Raw genomic sequence first — 27,388 nt, 5'->3', positions numbered from 1 at the left:
AGCAATGCCTTGCCAATATAACTCCCACCCTCTATGGTCTTTCGTACGAAGAGGCTACTTAACTCTTAATGACAGCCTTGAAACCAGGCTATAAAGCTGAAATGACAGCATGTAACAACTGAAATAATCATGGGTAACTTCAACCTTTGTTTATTTGAAATCATAATCTTTTGAAGCACTGTCCCTTCGTCAGGAAAACAAATAAACCTGTTGGATTATAACCTTGAGATAGCAAGAACTGTAAATGCTGGAGTCAGAGTTGATTCAGTATGGAGCTGGAAGAACACAGCAGGTCAGGTAGCATCAGAGGAGTAGGAGGGTCGATGTTTCAGGCCTAGACTCTTCATCAGGGCTATACGCTGGTATTGTGTGACTTTTGACCTTGTCCATCCCAGTCCAACATATCTTTGTTGAATGATTGTGTCAAAATGGCTTCCTCAGTATTACAAAAGGTGAGTAAAATATTGGATTGCATCAGCAGTGGGGTTTAAGTCTTTGGTCAAATTATTTTAGTACTATGTACAAACGATATCTTTGGTACAGTGAAATGGAGAACACCAGATTCAACCTAGATTTCAGAATGTGATGTTTTAACAGTTCAGAAAATTGCTCTCCAAAAGGGAGACAGATGTTTAGTTCACGTAAACACTTCTCAACAGGTTAAGAAAGGGATCAAAGTTTGATTTAGACACAGGTGCTCAGTAAGTAAAAAGGTTTAAATTCAATGTATCAAGTTGCAACTAGGAGTAACAAAGTAGGGTAAAGGGAATTTTGCAAAAGGATATAATTGTGAAACAAGTTACCAGAAAATCCACTGAAGCAAACATACCACACAAATGGGCTCTGCTACAAATTTTCTAGAAAATGCAGGTACTAAGGGATTGGGTGAGACGGCAGACAGGAAAGGTTCACCTCAACAAAAAAACGGAAGAATTTCCGGTCCGAAAACACATCATGTAAAATAATAAAAATTCCTAAAACAGTATGTTGGGAATTTGAGTGAGAGGATTTCCAGGTTTCAATCTGGGAACTACGAGTATAAAACCGGTATTTTATATAACTGCAACACTAAACAAATGTGGTAAAAGGAAACAAAGAATGCAGAATTGCCACACTGGGAAGGAATCAAAACAGGTTCCCAACACAGTGGTGGGTAATATTTATCCATAGCAATCAAGGAGACAGTATTTAATCCTAATTCTATACTATGGAAACCAGCATTTGCAGGGGTGCACACAAATACACAAATTAGGTACAGCGATAGGCCACACAATCCCATTTGCCTTCTCCACAACTCAGTAAGATCATGTTTGATGGAGGTGGGGACAGGAGAGTGCAGGGGTGAGGAGAGGACCTGGGGAGGTGCAGGGGAGAGTGAGAGAGGGAGGGTGGGGGAGTGGGGGGTGGTGAGATTGAGAGAGAGGAAGAGAGCAAGAGCGGGGGCAATGATAGGAGGTTGGCCGGCCAGGAGAGAGACAGGGGCGGAGACAAAGGAGGGGGGTACAGGAGAGAGGGCATATGAGGGAGAGAACGAGAGAGAATGAGAGTAGGGGCAGGAGGAGGCATAAGTGCTTTTGAACTAAATCCATAAAGAGGGGTTGGTGGGCTCCTTATAGCATACTTGGATTTTCAGAAGATTTTGATCAAGTCTTCCATGGAAGGTTATTTAGCAAAATTATTTAACATGGGATGGGAGGTAACATACAGTACTAGTGTATATTAATATTGGCTGATAGGCCATTCTCATGTTGGTAGGTTGTGATTAGCAGTGGGCCACAGCTATTCATAATATATATTGATGATTTTGTGGACAGCACCAAATATAATATTTCCAAATTCACAGATGACACAAAGTGAGGTGGAAATGTGCCCACGAGGAAGATGCAAAGTGCTTCAACAGGCTGTGGTTCATTCACTTGCCAAGCTGGTTCATTAATTTGCGGACAATTTATTACCCTGCTGGGTTATATCATCAGCGCAGCCTCCAATTAAGCATTGTTGCATTTCTCGCTTGTTATTTAAACTCTGGGTCCGTTGGAGTTATTTACTTCATTACCAATTTTTCTTTTGTTATGGAGGACTCTCCTGTCAGGGCACAGACAAGAGATTCTGTGACAGTGCGCAAGAATTCAGGATGGCATGTTGCTTCCCTGGTGCCATGGTCAAGGATGTCTCAAAGACGATGCAGAATATTGTCAAAGTGGAAAGTGAAAAGCCGGATGTTGTCATACATATCGGTAAGAATGACACACTCAAGGAAAATGTTGAGGCTTTGCAGAGTGAATATTGGAAGTTAGGTATGAGGTTAAAAAGCAGAATCTCAAAGGTAATAATCTCTGGATTACTTCCGATGCCACTTGCTAGTGAGAGTAGGAATAGGAAGTTAGGGCAGATAAATCCGTGGCTGAGGAGCTGGTGCGGAGGGCAGGGATTCAGATTTTTGGATCATCGGGATCTCTTATGGGGCAGAAGAGACCAGTTCAAAAGGAATGAGTTTTTCCTGATTTGGAGTGGGACTAATATCCTGGTGGGGAGATTTGCTAATTGTATTCGGGAGTCTTTTAAACTAGTGGGAGGGGTTTACACTGGGAAATGTTGGGGGGGTGATCCTAAGTAGTAGTGAGAAAGAAAGATAGAAGAGGATGGTTTCGAAGCTAAAGAGAGCAAGCTAATTAGAAAAAGCAGGCAACAGCAGATCAGCGAACTGGGCAAGTCTGAAGAATTAACTTACATTTATCAATGCAAGGGGTCTTACAGGTATGGCAGATGAGCTCAGGGCATGTATGGGAACATGGGACTGGGACATCATAGTCATTACAAAAACATGGCTGAGGGAGGGATTAGTCTGGCAGCCCAATGTTCTGGGGGTTAGATGCTATTGGAATGATAGATAGCGATGTAAGAGAGGAGGGGTTGTGGTGTTTTTGATCTGCAAAAACATTATTGCTGTACTTAGAGTGGATATTTCTGAGGAATCATCCAGTGAAGCTATATGAGTGGAACTCAGAAATAAGAAGGGGATGATCATCATGATGGAATTGTACTATAGCTGCCCCCCCCACCCCAACACCCCCAAATAGTCAGCAGGAAACTGAGGAACAAATATGTAGGACAGATCGCATAAAAATACAGTTTAAAAATTAGAAGGTTGTAACAATAGGGGATTTTGACATTCCAAACATAGACTGGAACTGCCATAGTGTTAAGGGCTTAGAATAGTGAGGAATCCCAAGAAAATTTTATCAATATGTAGATTCACCTACTAGAGAAGGAGCAAAACTTGATAATCCCTTGGGAAACAAGTCAGGGTAAGGGACTGAAGTGTTAGTGGCAGAGCACTGTCCGACCAGTGATCATTATCTATTAGTTTTAAAATAGCCATGGAAAAGGATAAGCCTTGTATAAGAGTTAAAGTTCTTAATTGGAGTAAGGCAAATTTTGACAGTATGAGACAGGAACATTCCAAAGTTGACTGGGATAGTCTGTTAGCAGGGAAAGGGATGACTGGCAAGGGAGAGGCTTTTGTATGTGGAATAACGAGCGTCCAGAGGCATTATGTTCCTGTTAAAGTGAAGGGCAAGACTGGTTAGGGTGGGGAACAATGGATGAATATCGAGGCTCTGGTCAAAAATAAAGAGGAGACATTTGTTAGATACAGACAACTGGAATCAAGTGAATCTCTTGAAGATTATAAGGAGTGTATGGGCATTCTTAAGAGGGAAATCAGGAGGTTATGCAAATATCAGCTGATATGAGATAGCCTCGGCAGATAAGATTAAGGATAATCCAGAGAGATTCTGTAAGTATATTAAGAGCAAAAGATCAACTAGGGAGAAAATAAGGCCCCTTAGGGTCAACAAGGTCATCTACGTGTGGAACAACACGAGATGGGAGATATAATAAATGAATTGTTCACATCAGTTTTTAAATGAATAGTTCACTTTAGTTTTTACAATGCAGAAACTGTGGAAACTCAGAAATAAATATTGATGTCCTGAAAACAGTCTACATTACAGAAGAGGAAGTGTTGGTCATCTTAAAAAAAAACAAAAGTGGCTAAATCCCTGGGACCTGATCAAGTGTATTCCAGGATGTTGTGGGAAGTTAGGGATGAAATTGTGGGGCCCCTAGCAGAGATGTTTCTTTCATTGACAGCCACAGGTGAGGTGCCAGTGGACTCAAGGGAGTTTAACATTGTGCCTTTATTTAAGAAGCCTGGGAACAACAGAACAGTGAGTCTGGCATCAGTAAAAACCAAAAGAACTATGGAAACTTTAATTCAGAAATAAAAGCAGAAGTTGCTGGAAAAGCTCAGCAGGTCTGGCAGCATCTGTGAAGAGAAAATCAGAGATAGTGTTTTGGGTCCAGCTTTTCCAGCAACTTCTGTTTGAGTCTGACATCAGGGGTGCGTCTGTTGTTGGAGGGGATTCTGAGACAGGATTAAAATGCATTTGGAGAGGCAAGGACTGATTAGGAATAGTCAGCATGGCTTTGTATGGACAAATCATGTCTCACAAACTTGATTAAGTTTTTTGAGGGCATAACCAAAAAGACTGATGAGGGCAGAGCAGTATACATTGTTTATATAGACTTTACTAAAGCCTTTGGCAAGGTTTTGCATGGGAGACCAATTAGTAAAGTTAGATCACATGGGATTCAGGGAGAGCTTGTCAATTGGATACAAAATTGGCTTTATGGCAGGAGACAGAGGATGGTGGTGGAGGGTTGTTTATTTGGACTGAAGGCCTATGGCCAGTGGTATTCTGCAGGGTTTGATGCTGGGTCCACTGTTGTTTGTCATCTGCAAAAAGGATTTGGATGACAATAGACAGTAGGTGCAGGAGTAGGCCATTTGGCCCTTCAAGCCAGCAACACCATTCATTATGATCATGGCTGATCATCCACAATCAGTATCCTGTTCCTGCCTTATCCCCGTAACCCTTGATTCCACTATCTTTAAGAGCTCTATCCATCTCTTTCTTGAAAGTATCCAGAGAGTTGGCCTCCACTGCCTTCTGGGGCAGAGTGTTCCATATATTCTCTGGGTGAAGAAGTTTTTCTTCAACTCTGTTCTAAATGGCCTACCCCTTATTTTTAAATGGTGTCCTCTGGTTCTGGACTCACCCATCAGCGGAAACATGCTTTTGCCTCCAGACTGTCCAATCCCTTAATAATCTTACATGTCTTAATCAGATCCCTTCTCATCCTTCTAAACTCAAGTGTATACAAGCCCAGTCGCTCCAATTTTTCAACATAAGATAGTCCTGCCATTCCAGGAATTGACCTCGTGAACCTACGCTGCACTCCCTCAATAGCAAGAATGTCCTTCCTCAAATCTGAGGACCAAAACTGCACACAATACTCCAGGTGCGGCCTCACCAGGGCCCTGTACAGCTGCAGGACCTCTTTGCTCCTATACTCAATTCCTGTTGTTATGAAGGCCAGCATGCTATTAGCTTTCTTCACCTGCTGTACCTGCACACTTGCTTTCATTGCCTGATGTACAAGAACACCCAGATCTCATTGTACTTCCCCTTTATCTAACTTGACTCCATTTAGATAGTAATCTGCCTTCCTGCTCTTGCCACCAAAGTGGATAACCACACGTTTATCCACATTAAACTGCATCTACCATACATCCGTCCACTCACCTAGCCTGTCCAAGTCACCCTGTATTCTCATAACATCCTCCTCACATTTCACACTGCCACCCCGTGGGATGGGAATTTTGGAGATACTGTTACTAAATTCGCAGTGGGCAGTGAAGAAGTATGTCTAAGATTACAAATGGATCTGAGGAGTAGCAGATGGAGTTTAATTTGGATAAATGTGAGGTACTACATTTTGGTAAAGCAAACAAGGGCAGGACTTAATGGCAGCGCACTGTGTATTGTTGTTGAACGGAGATTCCTAGGGGTTCAGACATATAGTTCTCTGAAAATTGCATCCCAGGTAGACAGGTTGGTTAAGAAGGCATTTAGCACACTTAGAACATAAAACATAGAACTATACAGCGCAGAACAGGCCCTTCAGCCCTTGATGTTGCACTGACCTGTGAACTAATTTAAGCACATCCCCCTACACCATCCCTGCCTTCATTGTTCAGAGCATTGAGTATAGGAGTTGGGATGTCATGTTGTACAGGATGTTGGTGAGGCCACTTTTGGAGTACTGTGTACAGTTTTGGTCACCCTGCTATGGGAAGGATATTATTAAATTGGAGGGTGTGCAGAAAAGATTCACTAGAACGTAGCTAGGACTGGAGGGTTAGAGTTTTAGGGAGAAGCTTGGGAGGCTGTGACTTTTTCACTGGAGCGTAAGAGATTGAGGAGTAACCTTACAGAGGTTTATAAAACCGTGACGGTCATAGATAAGATGAATAGCAAAGGTCTTTTCCCTAGGGCAGGAGAGTTAAAAACTAGGAGGCATATTTTTGAGGTAATGGGAGAAGTTTTTTTTAAGAAGGACCGGAGGGGCAACTTTTTCACGTATTGGGTGAATTGTATGTGGAAAAAACAGGCAAAGGAAGTGGTAGATGCAGGCGCAGTCACAATATTTAAAAAACATTTGGGCAGTTGCATGAATAGTAAAGGTTTAGGAGGGATATGGGCCAAATGCTGGCAAGTGAGACTAGTTTGGGAAACTTGGCTAGCACAGACGAATTGGACTAAAAGGTCTATTTCCATGCTGTATGACTATGACTTAGTCTTTGTTGTATTCTTGTGGCCAAAGAATTTCATATGGAGGGTTAAGTAATATTTCTCATCATTGTAACCCTCCATGATGTTGATTGTGGAGGAGAGTCAGTGATGGCAATGCTGTTAAACGTCATGAGAGAACTGGAAATTGTGGAGGGCTACCCACAATTAAGGATGGGCAGATTTGTGAAGCCCCGACCCCAGCAAGTAATTGTTAACCACCATACATGATTGGCTGTGGCAGGACCTCAGAGCTTAGATTTGATCAGTTGGTTGTAAAACTGCTTTGCCTTATCACATGTCTCATTGTTTGGCACACATGTAGTTTTTTGCTGCAGGTTCATTCTTCAGGTGGCCAACTAATTCTTTGGCCTGCCTGAAAATACTCCCGGTATGCTGTCCTATATTCTTTATTGAACTAAATTGATCCATTCGCATTATGGTGATAGTAGAGTAGGGCACATGTCAAGTTGCATACTACAGTAGAATATAAATCTGATGTGTGTGCTTCGTGAATCTTTCTGAATCGATCCCATTTAGCACAATAGTAGTGCCACACAACGCAATGGACAGCATTCTCAGTGGGAAGATGGAACATTATCTTCATAAAGCAAATTATTCAAAAAAAAGGCCCTTTTCTCACCAAAACATACTCCTGGTAATGTGAATGCATTGAATCCACAATGTCAAAACACACAATAGAATTTTAACAGAAAGAATGCAATTAAATCAGAATAATAAAACTATGAAAATAAAGTTTACTGTTACATAAACACAAACTTTTTTCAACTTTTAGTGACACATAGACCATTCTTAAATATCATAACTGCATGTTCATGACAAAGGTTTGACATTCTGCTGTGATCATACAGACCGACATTAATTATTTGACCACATGATTTTCCAACCACACATTTCTATCATCAACAAGACTACTTATATACACATCAGTATCATTGTGTGGCTTCACCTTACCTCAACAGATCTCCTGAAACCCCTACCTATGTCATACCTATCTGTATAGTAGACAATTCCAATATTCTTTTAGCATGGCATAAACTTCAGCTCATGCAAAATTCTGCAGCCTTCTTCTTTGGCAGCATTTTCTAAACCTGTGAACATGTCCACCGTGAAGAACTAAGGCCCTGTGAACATGTCCACCGTAAAGAACTAAGGCCCTGTGAACATGTCCACCGTAAAGAACTAAGGCAGCAGAAACATCAGAACACCACCAGCACAAGCTTCCCTCCAAGCCACACATGAACCTGACTTGGAAATTTATCATTGTTCCTTCATTGTCATTGGCTCAAAATCTTAGAACGTCCTTCCAACAGCACATGAACTACATTGGTTTAGGAAGACAGATTATCACCAGACACTGGGGCAATTAGATATGGACAATTAATGCTGGCCTAGCCAGCAATACCCACATTCTGCGAATGAAGTTTAGGAAAACTCTCATCAAGTGGCATTCACTCAACATCACTGTCCTCGCCAACCTGTACAGGCCCAAGTTCCTCTTAAGCATTGTAATCTTGGGCTTTAAATCCCTCTGTAGCTTCATTTCTTCCTATCACTGCAACTTCTTCCAACATAGTTCTCTTAACTACTCCAATTCTGGTGTCTTTCATATTACCATTTTTAAGAACTCTATCAATGGCAGTTGTGCCTTTAGCTGCTTCAGCTCTAAACTCTAGGATTCTATCTCTAACTTGTAAATCTCCAGATTTCACTCCATCTGTATTTTTGTTTAAGACAAATTTAAAACCTTTTTTGTTCAAGCATTTCACTGCTTGTCCTAAAATCTTTTTATGTTGCTCAGCATCAAATTTTCATTGAACCACATATTCAATGCAGAGGAGGCCATCTAATCTATCAAGTCTCTGCAACAGTAAGACCAACTGAGCAAGTCACACTCACCCGCCTTTTTTTCATTGTCCTGACAGTTTTTTTTCTCCCCTCTCTTCAGATGAATATGTAATATTGTTTTCAAAACCTCAACTATATTTGCCCACTCCACCTTTTTGGGTAATACTTTGCAACATCCAAACAATGAGCTACTTACTGATATTTAATTTCACGTTTGGCTCCTCTGTCAAGCAGGGTGACGCTCCCATGAATTATACCAGGACATTTTTCTACATTCTTGGTTCTCATACAATCGCAAATTGTTATTTACAACTGCCACTCAGACTCACAAAAATGGTGTTTGTGAAACATCCGAATAACGTCGAACTTAATAGACGAGATATTCAAATTAAAGATAAAATCTTCCCAACTTTCTTTAAATATAAGAATGTTTCGCTTTTTAATGTTTCCATCGTTTTCAGACTTTATTAAAACTCAATCAAAATATCCGTGATAATGGGAACTGCAGAATCTAAGATAACCAAGTGTGAAGCTGGATGAACACAGCAGGCCAAGCAGCATCTCAGAAGCACAAAAGCTGACTAGGCCCAGGTCTAGATCTAAGCCCGAAACGTCAGCTTTTGTGCTGCTGAGATGCTGCTTGGCCCGCCGCGCTCATCCAGCTTCACACTTGGTCATCAATCAAAATATCCTGTGCTTTTAAATACGTAATGAAATCTGGTTTTAGCGACTCAGAGGAGTCGTTCTGCTTGAATTATAAGAGGGCAACAATATTCACGAATAAAATGATGGTGTGCACGGAGAAACTGCTCCTCACACATTCCTCTGAAATGAGGCATTATTAATTTCTGCACATTGTATAGTAAATGGAACAGAGACTGGACTAAGCAAATTGACTGATCAGATTAACCAAATATTATTGTGGGAAGTTAAATGACTATGACAATACAACAGGATATCATGCAGCAACGTTGGAATTTGAAACTGGGTTCTCGTTTGCACGACAAAGCAAAGACCTTGCGCTTACCTCCAACACCAGATCCTCATCAAACTCTTCAACAACCGCCATTGAAGTGGATGAATGCAATCTGACGTGAGAGGAAAGCAGTGTGCCACGCTGAGGACTCTGGGAGTTGTAGTCTAACTGTGCAACTGCACCTCCAGAGGTGCCGGACTAGGGATGCAGAGGAACTACAAAGTATGCCGTGAGGCTTCGGAGAGGTGAGCGAACGCCTGCGCCGCACTGTCAGCTGTTGAGACTGAAGGTCAACGGCTGACGGAGGAGCGCGCGCGCTCGCGGCGTCGTCACGGAGGAACGCGCGCGCGCGCACGGGTAGGCTCGTCCGTTGAGCCGCAGGGGGCGCTTGAGCGAAGTCACAGACGCCTGCGGGACGGACGGTGAACCTCAAGAGTGAGGGAGGGGGAAAAAAAAGTACCTTTCTTGCGTGATGTGTAAATATTGCTAGTTTGCGGTGCAGCTGATAGCGATCGGTGTGGCCGGTTTGATGTTGTAGTCGGTTGAAATACGCGCCGATGGCCGGGAAACGGTAGGAGCGCACGGTGTCCCCAGTATGAGCGCAGGTGAGTCTGTTCCCCGCTGTAGTCGCTTTGGACTTGGTTATTTTTCGTTGCAGTGGCAGGTCCGTCTGCCTCTTGAAGGGAGTGAGGGAGCGGTGATTTCGGCGGCATTACTGTTGCCTTGAGAAGGTTGGGGGAAGGGAAGGGAAGGAAGGAAGGAAGGGTCCTGGATATCTTCATGTCTTGAGGCTGGCGGTCAGGCTTCCTCTGATTCTCTTCCCAACGTCGATCTTAATCCCACTTTACTCGCCGACTTTTTAAAAAAGTGATGATGCTGGGGAGATTGTCTCCCTTCACCGTTTTGAAGCTGCGATTTAATTGACAATCTCCTGTTTTTTTGATAAATGCAACCGCCCCCCCAACTATCTCAATAGATTAAAAATTATAGATATTGTTTGTGCCAAGATAAACGACTGGAGTTCTTTCCTTCGGTACAAACTTGTCATTTTAACGGTTTGTTCGACCACTGAGTTTATCAAAGACTTTTATGCCCAATTTTAGCGAGTGTATATTTCCTTCTGAAATATTGGGGGAGGGGGGCGAACGACTGATTGATTTGCAGCCAAGCGTTGACCACAAGTCCCCATCTGTCGCCTTCTGTCCCAAATTTGTCTTTCAGTGCAGTAATTCCAACCAGCATCAGCTGCACAGGATCCTTTTGTGCCTGTGTCATGTCTAGTCTCATATCCAGTTTACACGTTATGATAGGATTATGTCGCGAAAAATAACTTCTTTTCAACATTCAGTTGTACGTCTAGTTCTAAAAAGGAGTTTTCTTGGTGTAGTTAGTGCAAAGTACGGGTCAACGTTGATAATTTTCGCACTACTATGTGTAATCCGTGCGAACCCAAAATGATTGAATATCAGCCGCTATTGAAACAGTTCTAGAGAATTAATATTTTTTAAACGGAATTGAATAATAAAATTGATGTGAACTGCAGTAAATAACTCAGTGGGGTTTCCAGAATCTGGATTTTGCAACTCAGTAAGTATGAATTTCTTTAGCTTTGAACGATGTTTGTTCATTGTGTATTTTTTGTTTTTGTGACATTCGGTTTATATCTAGAAACTTTAAAATTATATATTGTTAGGGACCTCTGATTTTTAAATAGGCTGCTCTTAAGTAGTAATTGATTTAAGTTTTTTAAGGAGCAGCTGTGCCTTTGACACTAGTGGTTGTCTGGCTGTTAAACCCTGAATATAAGACCATCAGTTTACAGCTGGTTGCAGCTGACAGTGAAATCCATTCTTTAGCGTTCAATGCAGTTCTGTTTGTTCTCAGAGTAGCAATTGTTAATTTCAAATTTTGGAAGCCTCAAAACAGATTTAAACAAATAAAGACTAGAGTTTAGTTGATTGGATTACTAAAAATGCTCATAGCAAAAAGGAGTAATTTTCTATAATGTGCCATTGCATGAGATGTGCTTTACAACAACAATGGTTAAACCTTTATGTTCTATGTTCTAGTTATATATTGATTTGAAAATTAAATCTCTTTGGATTGCTTCCAAATGGCATAAATGGTTAAAATAATATTTAGGTAAGCCTTTGCCAGGAAGACTAAGAAGGTTTCTTTTGGCGTTAGTTCTTCGATTTCTTCTGATTTAGCGGGGTCCGTGGAAGAACTGTGACTGTTTAGTTTTGTACTTGGTAACTGAATGGACATTGTCTGAAATTGCAACTCCTGATTTCTTCCAGCTAGAGTTGCAGAACAGGATTAGCTCATATCTTGTCATATGTATAGAATGATCACCTGGGGAAGCTGAAAGAAAGACCAGCACCCACAGAATCATTATTTGATGAAGAGTAGCATATCCAAAGGAAGGAGAAAGATGCAAATAAGCCATGCATTAAAAAAAATCATTTTGTAATAGAAGTACAACAGATAACAGTGCCAGCTAATTAATTTTTTTATGGTAGGGAAGCAATGAGTATTCCTGTCTTTTTTAATTTCAAAAGAAAATCTTTATGTACGTACACAGCTAATGAAACCATTAGATTTGTACTGTCTTTGCTTACAGAGAAGAGCACAAATGTGGGAGTTTGGCTTTCTCTATATATACAATTAAATTCTTAGCATTTAGCTGAGGCTTCAGGGTGGGCTCGATTACTGGATGGACCCACATTATGCTTTGGCAGAAGGACCTTATACGGTGATCTTGACAGCAGCTGTCCCAAGTTTTCGTGCTTCCCTCAGCATGTAGCCCTGGACCTTGGAATATGCCAGTCTGCAACACTTGGTTAAGATCAGATCTTTCAACTGGAAGACCAGCAAGTTTCAGGCAGACCAAACATCGTCTTTCACCAAGTTGATGGTCCTCCAGGTGCAGTTGATGTTTGTCTCGGTGTGCATGCCAGGGAACAGATCATCGAGCATGGAGTCCCATGTTACAGAGCTTCACAAATTTCTCCACAAGGACAGGTAATACGGAACAGTCCATCTAGTTGGAGTGTTCTGCAGCAACGAGGCTGAACATATCCTTAGCAATGCTGGGGACAAGTAGAACTTCAGTAAGTGGTGGCACTTGGTGTTTGCATACTGAGGGTCCATGCACAGCGTGATGCAGCCACACACAATGGTGGCCATCAGGGGGAGGGTAGCGTTGGGTATGTTTTTTCCCCCCTTTTTCTTTATACGTAATGTTCCTTTAGACTCAGTCTACCTTCGACCTCCAAGTGAAGTGAAAGGTGGCCTGGGTGACAGAGCAGGTTTGGGGAATAGGCCAGACCAACACTAAAAGTGCCCCCATCTGCCTCGTTGCTGCCTCTCTTTGGTGACACACTCCTCCCAAGTTTTGCTGCACGCCCTAGCCCCTCCTAACCAAATACCCAGCACCTTCAGGTAGTCCAGCCTGACAGTGAAGCGGATTAAGGATTGATCTGCCCAGTTCCCAAAGAGCATGGCCTCATTGTTGCCTCGATTTACCTTCGCTCCTGAGGCCAGTTTACACTGGTTGCAGATGCTCACGAGCCTGCGCATTGACGGTGGATCCAAGCAGAAAATGGTGATGTCATCCATGTACAAGGAGGCTTTAACTTGCAGGCCCCTGCTGTCTAGAATAGTCACCCCTATCAGGCTCATGTCCTTCCTGATGGATTCGGCAAAAGGCTCAACACGTAAATAAGGCAGCAGAGAGAGGACGGCCTTGCTTGACTCCAGATTTCATTGGTAAGGATTCTGATTCCCACCCATAGATTGACACTAATGATGTTTGTCTCCCCTAGATTTTTGACAAATAACAGCATAGCTTGAATTAAAAGTAGAAAATGCCAGAAATACACAAACTCATTAATTTCGAACTATTAGTTCCATCTTTCAGATGACATCCTTCATCAGAATATTAAATGTTGACTGGCTTATTTTGCAGTTCCAGCATGGATTCTCATTTGAGTTGCAACCATTATGAATTCCTTATGACAACCCTATCCTTATTTGGTTTACAATCTATCTATTGTAGTTAGTCGAAATTGCAAATGAGATGGTGGTATTCTAGCTATTTATTCATTTGTGGGATGAAAGCGTTACTGGCTGGCCTTGTTGCCTTTCCCTAGTTGCCCTTGAGAAGATGGTGATGAGCTGCCTTCTTGAACCACTGTAGTCTGCCTGCTGTGGATTGACTCACAATGCCATTAGGGAGGGAATTCTAGGATTTTAACCCAGCGCAAGTGAAGGAAGGTGATATATTTCCAAGCCAGGATGGTGAGAGGCTTAGAGGGGAACTTGAAAGTGGTAGTGTTCCCATGTACCTGCTGCGTTTCTCCTTCTAGATGGCAATGGTCATGGATTTAGAAGGTGTTGAGTAGGGATCTTTGGTGAATTTAAGATATCTAGCTAGATTATGGTATACACTTCTAAATGTTTGCATGGGCAGTAATGTGTGTTACCTGTAATTCTGCTAACCTTTTAAAAAAAAAACTTTCCCATACATTTCTGAGGAGTATCAATGTATGGTATAAAATGTTAACAGATTTGTGGGTAGTGACAGGAAGTGGTCTAGAAAATTCATTTTTTTTGAAGCTCGCTGTTTGTGGGTGTAAAAGGTTATCCTGTCGGTATGTTAATTATTGGTCAGTTGTCATCTGAATGATAGTTTGAGGAAAATTAAAGTTAGAAAACCTGTAAAGGGGGCTGTTTGCTGTCAAAAAAAAGAAAAGTTAATCCAGATGAAATTTAAATGAGAATTGCTCATTGTCTTCTCATTATTACTGAGAGATCCCAAATGCAAATTTGTCTCCAAGCCTACAAATATTGCATTGAAGTGCAATTCCCTGTCCTGTCAGTAAGTTAAATATGCATGAATAATTTGCTGAATGTATCGTGTATGCAGCAAAAATGAGTAAAATTCATATTTACAGAATCTAAGGCTTAAAGTTTCTGTGTAAAATCTTAAATGGCAATATTTTCTTACCATAGGGAAATCATTTTGAACTTAATTTGCAGTTGGTTAGTAATCCAATCACTGCTGACATTGCAAAATCAACCACACTTGTAAATACTAAGCATTTTTTTCACGTACACACCTGCTAAACATCTGCTTCAATCTTACTTTCTTTTTCCACAGTTGTTGCTACGACGAATAGTTTTTGCTGCTGTGTAAGTTTCTGTACCCTTTGACGTTTTAAGACTGCTACATAAGTGCAACTGATATTCCACATTCATGGACCGTTTTATTGGCAGCTGGAAATAGATAAAATACAATGTTATTGTATGCTTCAATTTTGTCATAACATGGCCACTTGTGGATAAGAAAGATGCTACTATTATAACCTCCTTCAAGACTGGTGGGCAGTGGAATGTTTGCCAAGTGTTTCGTTCATATTCTGAATGTCAACAATTTAAATATTGAAGTTAATCCACGACCACTAAGTGGTCACATCTTGATTATTCTGTCTTGTGCTGATGTCTTCTCTTTCTGAAGTCCACAATTACACTAACTTATGCCTTTGCATTTGCTTTGTATGCTTTCTAGTTCTAATCTCTCTGTCCACTCCCTACTTTTTCTTTGTATCAATCACAGAATCATAGAAGTCACTTATATCCTCCTGTACTCAGGTTCCTAAAATTATCTGCCGTTCTGTAACAAAGGTGTAACCAGGTGATTTACATAGTTCTTCTAAATGGTCTGTTTGGTTTTGTGCCTAATAAATCTAAGTAATTCATGTCCTTTAACCACCTTGTTCACTTGCCATCCCTTTATCAACCGAATTTCCTGACTCCTCCCCATAATTCCCCAGTCTCCTGCATGCACTGAGTACTCCATTTTGAATATCCTTGTTCCCTTGTCTACTCATTTACTTTCTGCTTTCAGTGTGTCATTATGCATTCTCCCTGTTCCAGTAACAGAACCTATCATGAGTCACTGTGCATTATAGATCTGTTTTTCATCCCTTTGCCTTCATTCTATTTCGTCCATGTTTCTTCTCTCTCTCTATTTTGTATTTGCTTGTATTTACTGTCCCTCTCACTTCTCTTTGGAATTGTCCGGTTGTGTTGTCATTGGCAGTTTGTCCACACAGGTCTTGCTCTTAACCACAAACCTTTTTTTTGTAAATAGTACTAATGTTATAACATTATATTCAAAGTTACTGTAATGGTTTCAGCATTCTGTATGTTTGTGCTATAGCCTGGTCCACATGTTACTCAATTTTTGTTCAAAATTTGCCCTTCCAAAATGCCCTATATTGTCAGGCCTTGTCTTATCAAAGCTATAGAAAAACAACTTTTCTATGTATCTTTTTTCTGTAGGAATTAAGAAGCCTCCAGTGGCTCCTAAACCCCGAATTGCTTTGGGAAAGAAACCACCTCCTCCTCCCGTTGCACCAAAGCCAGATATCATCATATCAGAACCATTCTCAACACATAAAGGACCAAAACCAGCATTGGCACCAAAGCCAGTATTGCCAAAAATTACTCCTGTGGCTGAAGTCAAACCAACACCACTGCAAATTAATAAATGCCCAGATGAAATTAAGCGAGAACTGAGTGAAAATGTGAAGTGTCCAACTTGCCAAGGCAATGGAATGCAAAAGGGAGACTGTGAATTGACTCATCATTGCGAAATATCAAATTACTTATGTAAAACTGAGTATGACCATAAATATTTAAATGGTGAAAATACAGGTAAAACACAACTTGTCATTGACCACTTGTCCAAATTGGAAACTTTAGAAAAGAGCAAAAGATATGATCAAGCAAATTATTCCTCTAGAGTATGGCAAAGACCAGAGACTCAGAATAGCAAAACGGTTAACAAGTACCAGATAAGTTGTAAAACTAGTTTCCCAGAGCAGAAATTTAAAGATGTGCTAACTCAGGTTGTATCACCGAACAATTATCTTCCAAAGCAAAAAGATGCACATTGTGATGCAGGTATCAAATTACACAGAAGTAATAATGGGCAAAGTGAAGTGTTTAATACTGACCAAACTTTCCAAAATCTAAGAAATTCCAAAAGAAATACAAGAGAGCTAGTTGTTGATGGGAATAAAGACTACGAGATTAAAAATGCTGCTGAGGAATCAGAAAAAGGAATGAAAAATAGGAAAAATTGTTACTTTTCTGGTACTGACCTCAAAGAAAGTGTGCATAACAGCCAGCCAAAAGTTCCATTTACAGTTGCAGAAAAGGAGAAGTTGACCTATCAGGATAATTCTTCAATTACTGCTTCAACGTTCACTTCAGTGCCTTGCACTAAACCAGTTCCTATGCCAAAGCCAAAAAAAGCACGCCTGGTTGGTCTCATCAGGCAGAACTGTATAGACAACTCTGTGGAAGATACTGTGTATCCGAATGAGATCTGCAATGATCTTTGTTTCAAGACTGCAGATGGAACTGCTGTAGATTTGAACAAATCAGTTGTTTCTTTGGATGCTGGAAGTGTCTCTATGTGTAAAGGTGAAAGTTCATATCAGACTGTCGAGATGAACAGTGCATCCTCACAGCATAAGATTACTGAACTGAGTCAGGCAAAAGATTCTCATAATCAAAGTATTTTACCCTTCAAAAAGCCAGTTCTGGACTCTGCCTGTAAAGTCAAAATCTCTTCAGACTTGCAAAATAAAAGTAAAGTAGAACAAATAAAGAAAGATTTGGAAAGTGGCAACAGAACATTGCCGACAGACAGCAAAAACAGTTTTATTAGAAGTAGTTCTCTCTCTATGAGTTTGCCCAAATACCTCAGTCTATCATATGCTCCAAAAGTGCCTGCAACAAATAATGATACTGGTTCAGATTTTGATGGAGGGCTCAGTAATGATGCAAAGTCCACTAAGTCAGACATCTCCCCAAAGATTATTCCAGAAAAACCACAGCGTCACAGTCTGCCTTCATCTGTTATAGTTAAAAGGGATCTGACAGCAGGCAAGAGTGCAAGTGGTTCAGTAGAAAATGATGCAGAAGAGGGAACTGGCAGTTTATCCAGCACAGAAAACAAAACATCTACTAATGAACACAAAACAATCCACCTGAGTGAGAAACCTGTATGGAAACTTCCACATCCTATTTTGCCTTTTCTGGGGAGTCCTGGCAGTGTGGCACTAACAAGTACTTCAATAAATAACGAAGCCAATATATCAAAGCCAAGAGCTAAGTCTTTGTCATCTGCTGATTCTGAAAAGCTGGAAAAGTCACTAAAAGTGCCTTCAAAGAAAAACTCATTTAAGCGAATTCTGGGTATAAAACTCTCTGCTAAAATGAAAACGGACTTTCAAAGGTTTTTGACAAAAGGCAGCTATTCACTAGACAGTGCACCAGTTGGACTTCTTTCCATGGAAAGTAAAGGCAATAATCTCTGCATTTCAGGGTCAGTGACAGGTGATCAAGAAACTAAACCTGTGAAAGCACATTCTGTGGATTCCTGCTACCACACAAAGAAAGGGCAAATACTTAAAAGTCCCTCTGATTTTCTAACTAGCTTTCCTGCTGAACAGGAATCTCATGTTCAACTCCACAAAGATGGGCCAAAGAATTCTAAACTGCATTTTACTGAACAACAGTCGCTTACTCCTAAATATGAAAATATCAGTGGTAATTTTGATTGGAAAAGTTCTTCCAGTGTTGAAGACTGCGACAGTAGTTTTCATGAAATACAACCCTATGCAGTATCAACTTGCTATCAAAAATACACTGCAACTCAGAAGAACCAGCTTATCAGGTAATTATGAGAATGTTAGTATGTTACAGGTGTGTATGAAGCTTATTAGTTGTATGGGAGAATCTGATCTTCTGAAATTGTTTTGGACCTTTCACCTTTCATCAGAGAGCTCTGATGAGCAGACCTGAAATGCTAACCCTTTTTGTCACCACAGATGCTGCCCGACCAGCTGAGTTTTTCCTGCATTTTTGGTTTTATTCATAATTGCCAATATCTGGAATGTTTTGTTTCTGATTATCGTAAAATTGACTGCTCGTAGCCAAATTTCAGTATATTGATTCATTTCACTGTGACTGAATGAACTAGCTCTTCTATTTATAGTAGATTTGCTTAAAAAAGATAGAGGGGGAAATTACTGCCATCCCTACCATATTCTGCTGATTTTCAACCGCAAAGCTACATGGATGGGCCCCTTATTTCTGCTGCCTCAAAAAGAAGGTGAACATTTCTTGTAGACCATTTAAAAACTAAGCTGATGTCTCATTTTAAAGCAATGCAGAGAAGGAATCCTTTCTACTGAATTAAATTTGTTTATACAGTTGCCAATGTAATGTTGAAATAATCTTTACCCAATCTGACTTGCAAAATGAACCTCTGAATGTTACTTTTTACACAGGTGACAGTGTAAATAACTGATCTGGTCAATTATCATCTGCATAACTAGTTTTCCATTAATGACCTATTCTGAATAAAACTTATATTTTGAAATTCACTGTATACAATGTAAAACAAGCTTAAAATAAATAGTGATAATGGGAACTGCAGATGCTGGAGAATCCAAGATAACAAAGTGTGGAGCTGGATGATCACACCAGGCCAAGCAGCATCTCAGGAGCACAAAAGCTGACGTTTCAGGCCTAGACCGATGAAGGGTCTAGGCCCGAAACGTCAGCTTTTGTGCTCCTGAGATGCTGCTTGGCCTGCCGTGTTCATCCAGCTCCACACTTTATTATCTTAAAATAAATGGATTCTCTTTAGTTTGCTTTGGTCAGTGTTCAGTCACGTTCTGGTATCGTACTGTTTTTGTGGCAATAACAGTAGATGCATAACTGTTGCAAAACAAATGTGAAGCGAGCCCAGACGTTGAACTGTGATTGAGTGCCTTTAAACATGACACAACATGAGGAACTGTAGCTCCCAAGAGAATGGCTCAGGTTCATCACCGAGAAGAATTTCTTCTCTCAGTGACTATGTGATGTCTGAAATAAATGGACATGGCAGGACCCTTGACCTCTTCATCTCCAACAGCCGTCGAGATATCAATCGCCTCATCCTCTTCATCCCTCTCTCCCACTCCAACCTCTCCCTTGCAGAATGTGCAGCCCTCTGCTCTAATCCCAACCTCACCGTCAAACCCGCAGACAAGGGAGGCGCAGTTGTAGTATAGCGCACTGACCTCCTACATCGCTGAAGCCAGGGGCCAACTCTTGGACATCACCTCTTACCGCCCCCTGGATCATGACCCCACCCCCGAGCACCAAACCATCATCTCCCAAACCATTCACAACCTCATCACCTCAGGTGACCTCCCACCCACAGCCTCCAACCTCATTGTTCCCCAACCCCACACTGCCCGCTTCTGTCTCCTTCCCAAAATCCACAAACCCGCCTGCCCTGGTCAACTCATTGTCTCCGCCTGCTCCTGCCCCACCAAACTCATCTCCACCTATCTGGACTCCATTTTCTCCCCCTTGGTCTAGGAACTCCCTACCTATGTCCGTGACACCATCCACGCCCTCCACCTCCTCCAGAACTTCCAATTCCCTGGTCCCCAACACCTCATTTTCACCATGGACGTCCAGTCCCTGTACACCTGCATTCCCCATGCAGATGGCCTAAAGGCCCTCCGTTTCTTCCTGTCCCGCAGACCCGACCAGTCCCCCTCTACCGACACCCTCATCCACCTAGCTGAACTCATCCTCACCCTCAACGACTTCTCTTTGGATTCCTCCCACTTCCTACAGACAAAGGGGGTGGCCATGGGTACCCGCATGGGCCCAAGCTATGCCTGCCTCTTTGTAGGTTACGTGGAACAGTCCCTCTTCCGCATCTACACTGGCCCTAAACCCCGCCTCTTCCTCCGTCACATTGACTGCATCAGCGCCGCCTCGTGCTCCCAAGAGGAGCTCAAACAGTTCATCCACTTCATCAACACCTTCCACCCCGACCTCCAGTTCACCTGGACTATCTCCAACACATCCCTCATCTTCCCGGGCCCCTCTGTCTCCATCTCAGGCAACCACCTAGAAACAGATGTCCATTTCAAGCCAACTGACTCCCACAGACCTCCTCCCACCCACCTTCCTGAAAAAATTCCATCCCCTATTCCCAATTCCTTCGCCTCCGCCGCATCTGCTCCCAGGATGAGGCATTCCACTCCTGTACAACCCAGATGTCCACGTTCTTCAAGGACCACAACCCCTCCCAGCAGTGGTCGACAACGCCCTCGACTGTGACTCCTGCCTTTCCCGCAACTCATCCCTCACACCACGCCCCCACAATAACCGCCAAAAGAGAAACCCCCTAGTCCTCGCATACCACCCCACCAACCTCCGGATACAACACATCATCCTCCGACGCTTCCACCATCTACAATTCGACCCCACCACTAAAGACATTTTCCCATCCCCACCCTTGTCTGCCTTCCGGAGAGACCACTCTCTCTGCAACTCCCTTGTACCCTCCACACTCCCCTCCAACCCCACCACACCCGGCACTTTCCCTTGCAACCGCAGGAAGTGCTACACTTGGCCCCACACCACCTCCCTCACCCCCATCCCAGGCCCCAAGATGACTTTCCACATCAAGCAGGTGTTCACCTGAACATCTGCCAATCTGTTAAACTGCATCGCTGTACCCGTTGTGGCTTCCTCTACATCGGGGAAACCAAGCGGAGGCTTGCGGACCGCTTTGCAGAACACCTACGCTTGGTTCGCAATAAACAACTGCACCTACCAGTCGCAAATCATTTTAACTCCCCTTCCCATTCCTTAGATGTCATGTCCATCACGGGCCTCCTGCAGTGCCATAATGATGCAGGTTGCAGGAACAGCAACTCATATTCCGCTTGGGAACCCTGTAGCCCAATGGTATCAATGTGGATTTCACAAGCTTAAAAATCTCCCCTCCCCCCGCTGCATCTCAAAACCAGCCCAGCTCGTCCCCACCTCCCTAACCTGTTCTTCCTCTCTCCTATTCCCTCCTCCCACCTCAAGCCGCACCTCCATTTCCTAGCTACTGACCTCATCCCGCCCCCCTTGACCTGTCCGTCCTCCCTGGGCTGACCTATCCCCTCCCTACCTCCCCACCCATACTCCCCTCTCCACCTATCTTCTCCCTGTATCAATCTACAGTCCACCTCCCCCTCTGTCCCTATTTATTTCAGAATCCTCTCCCCGTCCCCCTTTTCTGATGAAGGGTCTGGGCCCGAAACGTCAACTTTTGTGCTCCTAAGATGTTGCTTGGCCTGCTGTGTTCAACCGGCTACACACTTTGTTTTCTAGGCCTGGGTTTGCTATTGATTTTTAAGGAAGGATTTAAGAAAAATTGGAGAGACAGACATTGGGATGTTTGGGAGGTGGATTGGTGAAGGGGTTACTGTGCTAGTCATTTTGGTTGATTGACTTCCAGGAGAGCCTGCCCAAGCTTGCTGTAAAATAGACTTTACTTTTCTCTCCCATTCCCTTCCTTTTACCAACATTTGAGAGAAAGGTGGTGCTGTTTCACAATCGAATTGAAGAGTCTGATTTTCCTTCTTCTCTGTTCATATTTGTTTGACTATTCTGGTCCTTTGTTGGTTAGAGAAGATACAGGGGAGATTTCCAAAATTATAAAGGGATTTGGGAGGGTAATTGAAGATTAATTGGCAAAAGGATTCATAACCAGATGGGACTGATTAAACAGAATTGGCAAAAATTCACTAAGGACATTAGAATTTTGTTCACGCGGCACGTAATACGTTGTACTGCCTGAAAAATCAGGGAAATTGTGCTACTTAATCTATGTCTGACCTTTACAAAAGACACTACAAGTTAATAAGTATCCTTTGATTCTGTACTATTTGACAATTGCTGTGAATAAAATTTAATGGTAAACATTTCTAGTGTTTTCAGGCATGTGTTAGCTTGCCTTAATGTTAGCATTGTTGGCCTAGGACAGTTCAGATTGTACTTCAATACCTAACCTAGCAGCACAGGTGAAGAGGGAAAATGGGTGCAGTCTAGGATTTAACTGTGCCCAAATGGCTGCTGTTGTTTGTTAATGCAACAAGTCTCAGCACCTCAAACAGTAATTATATGTTTTGAAGTACTTTAAGGTATTTTTGAGATGCAATCTCCTGATTTTGCTTTTGTATTGTTTAATTGATATTATTGTTGCTTTGAGCCAAGTTATTTTCGGTTAAGATAAATCAAAATATAAAACACTGTCACCATCTTTCAGCTCGACCAACAAAATACTGGAATGTACAAGTATTCCATAAGACCTTAAGACAAAGGAGTGGAAGAAAGGCCATTTGGCCCATCAAGTCCATTCCGCCATTTAATCATGGCTGATGGGCACTTGAACTCCACTTACCTGCACTCTCCCTGTAGCCCTTAATTCCTTGTGAGATCAAGAAATTATCAATCTCTGCCTTGAAGACATTTAATGTCCCAGCCTCCGCTACACTCCGTGGTAATGAATTCCACAGGCCCACCACTCTCTGGCTGAAGAAATGTCTCCTCATTTCCGTTCTAAATTTACCCCCTCTAATTCTAAGGCTGTGCCCATGGGTCCTAGTCTCTCCACCTAATGGAAATAACCTCCCAGCATCCACCCTTTCTAAGCCATGCATTATCTTGTATGTTTCTATTAGATCTCCCCTCAACCTTCTAAACTCTAGTGAATACAATCCCAGGACGCTCAGCTGTTCATCGTATGTTAGGCCTACCATTTCAGGGATCATCCGTGTGAATCTCTGCCGGATATGCTCCAGTGCCAGTATGTCTTTCCCAAGGTGTGGGGCCCAAAATTGGACACAGTATTCTAAATGGGGCCTAACTAGAGCTTTATAAAGTCTCAGAAGCACATCACTGCTTTTATATTCCAACCCTCTTGAGATAAGACCATAAGACATAGGAGTGGAAGTAAGGCCATTCAGCCCATCAAGTCCACTCTGCCATTTTCAACTCCACTTCCCTGAACTCTCCCCATAGACCTTGATTCCAAATGAGATCAAGAATTTATCAATCTCTACCTTGAAGGCATTTAATGTCCCAGCCTCCACTGCACTCTGTGGCAATGAATTCCACAAGCCCACCACTCTCTGGCTGAAGAAATGTCTCCTCACTTCCATTTTAAATTTACCCCCTCTAATTCTAAGGCTGTGCCCACGGGTCCTTGTCTCCCTGCCTAATGAGTGACAACATTACATTCGCTTCCTTAATCACAGACTCAACCTGCAAGTTAACCTTTAGAGAATTCTGGACTAGCACTCCCAGATCCCTTTGTACTTCGGCTTTATGAATTTTCTCACCATTTAGAAAAGAGTCCGTGCCTGTATTCTTTTTTCCAACGGGTAAGACCTCGTATTTGCTCACGTTGAATTTCATCAGCCATTTCCTGGATCACTCTCCTAAACTGTCCAAATCTTTCTGCAGCCTCCCCACCTCCTCAGTACTACCTGCCTGTCCACCTAACTTCGTATCATTGGCATACTTCGCCAGAATGCCCCCAGTCATCCAGCTCACTAATATATAACGTGAACAGCTGTGGCCCCCACACTGAACCCTGCAGGACACTACTTGTGACTGTTTGCCATTCTGAAAAACAGCCTTTTATCCCAACTCTCTGCCTTCTGTCAGACAGCCAGTCCTCAATTCATGCCAGTAGTTCATCTCAAACACCATGGGCCCTCACCTTACTCAGCAGCCTCCCGTGAGGCACCTTATCAAGGGCCTTTTGGAAGTCTAGAGAGATAGCAACCACTGGGTTTCCCTGGTCTAACCTACTTGTTACCACTTCAAAGAATTCTAACAGGTTTGTCAGGCATGACCTGCCCTTACTAAATCCATGCTGACTTGTTCTAATCCGACCCTGCACTTCCAAGAATTTAGAAATGTCATCCTTAACAATAGATTCTAGAATTTTGCCAATAACCGAGGTTAGGCTAATCGACCTATAATTTTCCATCTTTTGTCTTGATCCCTTCTTAAACAAGTGGGTTACAACAGCAATTTTTCCAATCATCTGGGACTTTCCCTGACTCCAGTGACTTTTGAAAGATCACAGCCAATGCCTCTGTCATTTCCTCAGCCAGCTTCCTCAGAGCTCGAGGATGTCACCCGTCGGAGCCAGGAGATTTATCAATTTTTAGACCTTTTAGCTTTTCTAGCACTTTCTGTTTTGTAATGCCTACCATACTCAACTCTGCCCCCAACTCTCCTTACATGTTGGGATACTACTCATGTCTTCCACGGTGAACACTGACGCAAAGTACTTAAGTTCTTCAGCTATTTCCTTATCTTGCATCACTAGCCTTCCGTAACAGTTTGGAGCGGCCCAATGTCTACTTTTGCCTCTCGTTTATTTCTTATGTATTGAAAGAAACTTTTACTATCATTTCTAATATTACTGGCTCACCTACACATCATATTCGATCCTCTCCTTCCTTATTTTTCCCTTTGTTATCCTCTGTTTGTTTTTGTAGCCTTCCCAATCTTCTGATTTCCCAGTGTTCTTGGCCACTTTATGGGCTGTCTGTTTTCCTTTGATACATTTTCTGACTTCCTTTGTCAGCCATGGCTGTCTAATCCGCAAACCCCCCCTGCCCCCGCCCCCGGATAATTTTTCTTTTCTTTGGGATGAACCTCTGCACTGTGTCCCCCAATTATACCCAGAAACTCCTGCCATTGTTGCTCCACTGACTTCCCCGCTAGGCTCTGCTTCCAGTCGATTTTCCTCAGTTCCTCTCTCAAGCCCCTGTAATTACCTTTGTCTAACTGTAACACTATTACATCCGATTTTGCCTTCTCTCTTTCAAGCTGCAGACTGAACTCTACCATATTATGATCGCTGCCTCCTAAGTGTTCCCTTAGATTAAGATCTTTTATAAAGTCTGGCTTCAATGTTTTATCATGCACAAATGTCAGCAACATTATTTTGCCTGCTTATATGCAATGTTTATTAATTTCACCCAGCAACCATAATCTGATCGACATTATTAAGGGCAAATTTACCAGCCATTTATCTCATTGCATTTTGCATGGAATCTAATCAATGATAGATTAATGCAGTACCAACAGAGATTTTTGTATGTAAAAGTAATGTCTAACTGTTCCTGTAGCAGTATTTTTGAGAGGCCTGCTGGTGCCCTAGCCAATACTGTTCGCCAGCCAATATGACCAAAAAGAAAATAAGGTTTTGTAGCAGGTTATGTATTCATTGACTGTCATTTTTATTTGTAGCCTGATTCGTGTGCTTCAAGCCATACAATTTGAGACATGCAAGATGATCAGAGGATTAGATAGGGTGGACAGTGAGAGTCTTTTTCCGAGGAAGATGACGTCAGCTTGTATGAGGGGGCATAGTTACAAATTGATGGGTGATAGATTTAAGACAGATGTTAGAGGCAGGTCTTTACTCAGAGAGTGGTAAGGGCATGGAATGCCCTGCCTGCCAATGTAGTTAACTCAGCCACATTAGGGGCATTTAAACAGTCCTTGGATAAGCATATGGATGATGATGGGATAGTGTAGGGGGATGGGCTTAAATTAGTTCAGAGGTCGGCACAACATCGAGGGCTGAAGGGCCTGTTCTGCACTGTATTGTTCTATGTTCTATAATTCTTCAGAGGATTGAGAGACCCTGGAACTCTTTGCCAAAGAGAACTGTAGGGGTAGAGTCCTTGTTTATAATTAAGGCTGAGATACATACATAGATAATTAAAATAATTTTAATTAGGTCAAATATTCAATGGAAGAAATATCATAAGATTCTCACACTTCTCCAGGTTTGATCTAATTAACAGCCTGTGACTTTGGAATATAGTAAGTCCCTGTTGTGAATCCTACTGCTGTAAAGTCTCACAAGCTAATCATTCTCAGTGACTTCAATGCCTGAATTGGTATAGACCTGGCAAGGGAAAAGGGAAAATAATTGGATTAACAGCCGTAATAGCAATGATCTCTTCTTGGATGCTCAGTATGAGCTTACTAACAAGCAGTTTTCTGCCTCCCTAATTGCAACATGCCATCCTGGATGTACTCTGTTCGCTGAGTAGACATTGAATTGTCTATTCAATTATGAGACAGAGGGAAAAGTAGAGTGTGTGAGATGAAAGCCATGTGGCTACTGGACAACTGCCATATCATTTCAAAGCTTAACAGGTGTCCCTTCACACACCCACCCACCCACCCGCACATGCCCATGTGCACACACACGCGCACACACTCTCACACACCTAGAAGCATCTCAGGTTTTGAGGCTCAAGAGGGTAGTTGTGAAGAAATCTCTTTCGGAACCTTGAGAGTTGCCTGTGAACAGTGCAACTGAGCACTCGACATCAAGGAAACTGTGTAACTCAAGTATATCATTTACTCCTTTGATGAAAAGCTTGGCTTGACCTTGGCTTTCTTAGCAATCAAGAATGTATTGATAAAAAATGTGAGGTTAGCCAGCAATTGCTGGCAGAGAAATATGGCATCTCCAGGTTTTACTTCTTGGAAGTTAGTTGTGAACTGCTTCTTGAACTACTGCAATTCTTGATTATAGATACATCCATTGTGTTGTTAGGAAAGGAGTTCCAGGATTTTGACTCAACAACCTTAATGGCACATCATCACTATTTAAGGACAATACCTACCATAACAGCTGCAGGACTATCCATTGTAAGCTCAGTGATGCAGATTCTGAGTCAGAGACCAGATAATTTTGAATCAAGTAGATCAGAGTTTGGAACAAATTCTAAAGTGCTCTAAGAGCCTCAGTGAGCTGATTCATCCGCAATCCTGCTTTTAGATAGGGCATCACCAGTCACAGGAAGGTACAAATTCTAGAAATATGAGCAGAGCCATTTAACCATCTCCTCAATTGACTTCCATCGATCTGTGA

At 42.2% G+C, this 27,388-nt stretch overlaps 2 protein-coding genes across 6 annotated transcripts in view; one reads left to right on the top strand and one right to left on the bottom strand.

Moving 5' to 3' along the window:
* The window catches only part of vezt (vezatin, adherens junctions transmembrane protein), a 71,965-nt gene extending 62,282 nt beyond the window's left edge, over nt 1-9,683 (bottom strand). For 2 of the 5 annotated variants that reach the window (XM_059654729.1, XM_059654730.1), the window contains exon 1: nt 9,595-9,683. In XM_059654729.1, coding sequence (XP_059510712.1) covers nt 9,595-9,636 — 42 coding nt within the window. In that variant the 5' untranslated portion in view covers nt 9,637-9,683. The remainder of the gene's footprint in view (nt 1-9,594) is intronic. The other 3 variants (XM_059654733.1, XM_059654731.1, XM_059654732.1) reach the window with 2 other exon arrangements.
* A 223-nt stretch (nt 9,684-9,906) lies between these two features.
* fgd6 (FYVE, RhoGEF and PH domain containing 6) overlaps nt 9,907-27,388 on the top strand; it is a 123,973-nt gene continuing 106,491 nt past the window's right edge. The window contains exons 1-2 of the mRNA XM_059654713.1: nt 9,907-10,148; nt 15,892-18,298. Of these exons, the coding sequence (XP_059510696.1) occupies nt 10,139-10,148; nt 15,892-18,298 (2,417 nt within the window). The 5' untranslated portion in view covers nt 9,907-10,138. The remainder of the gene's footprint in view (nt 10,149-15,891; nt 18,299-27,388) is intronic.

This window comes from Stegostoma tigrinum, chromosome 25 (assembly GCF_030684315.1).
Source record: "Stegostoma tigrinum isolate sSteTig4 chromosome 25, sSteTig4.hap1, whole genome shotgun sequence".
Taxonomy (NCBI): Eukaryota; Metazoa; Chordata; class Chondrichthyes; order Orectolobiformes; family Stegostomatidae; genus Stegostoma; species Stegostoma tigrinum.
Note: the sequence above shows the minus strand (reverse complement) of the source record. Positions and strands in the feature narration are given on the sequence as shown.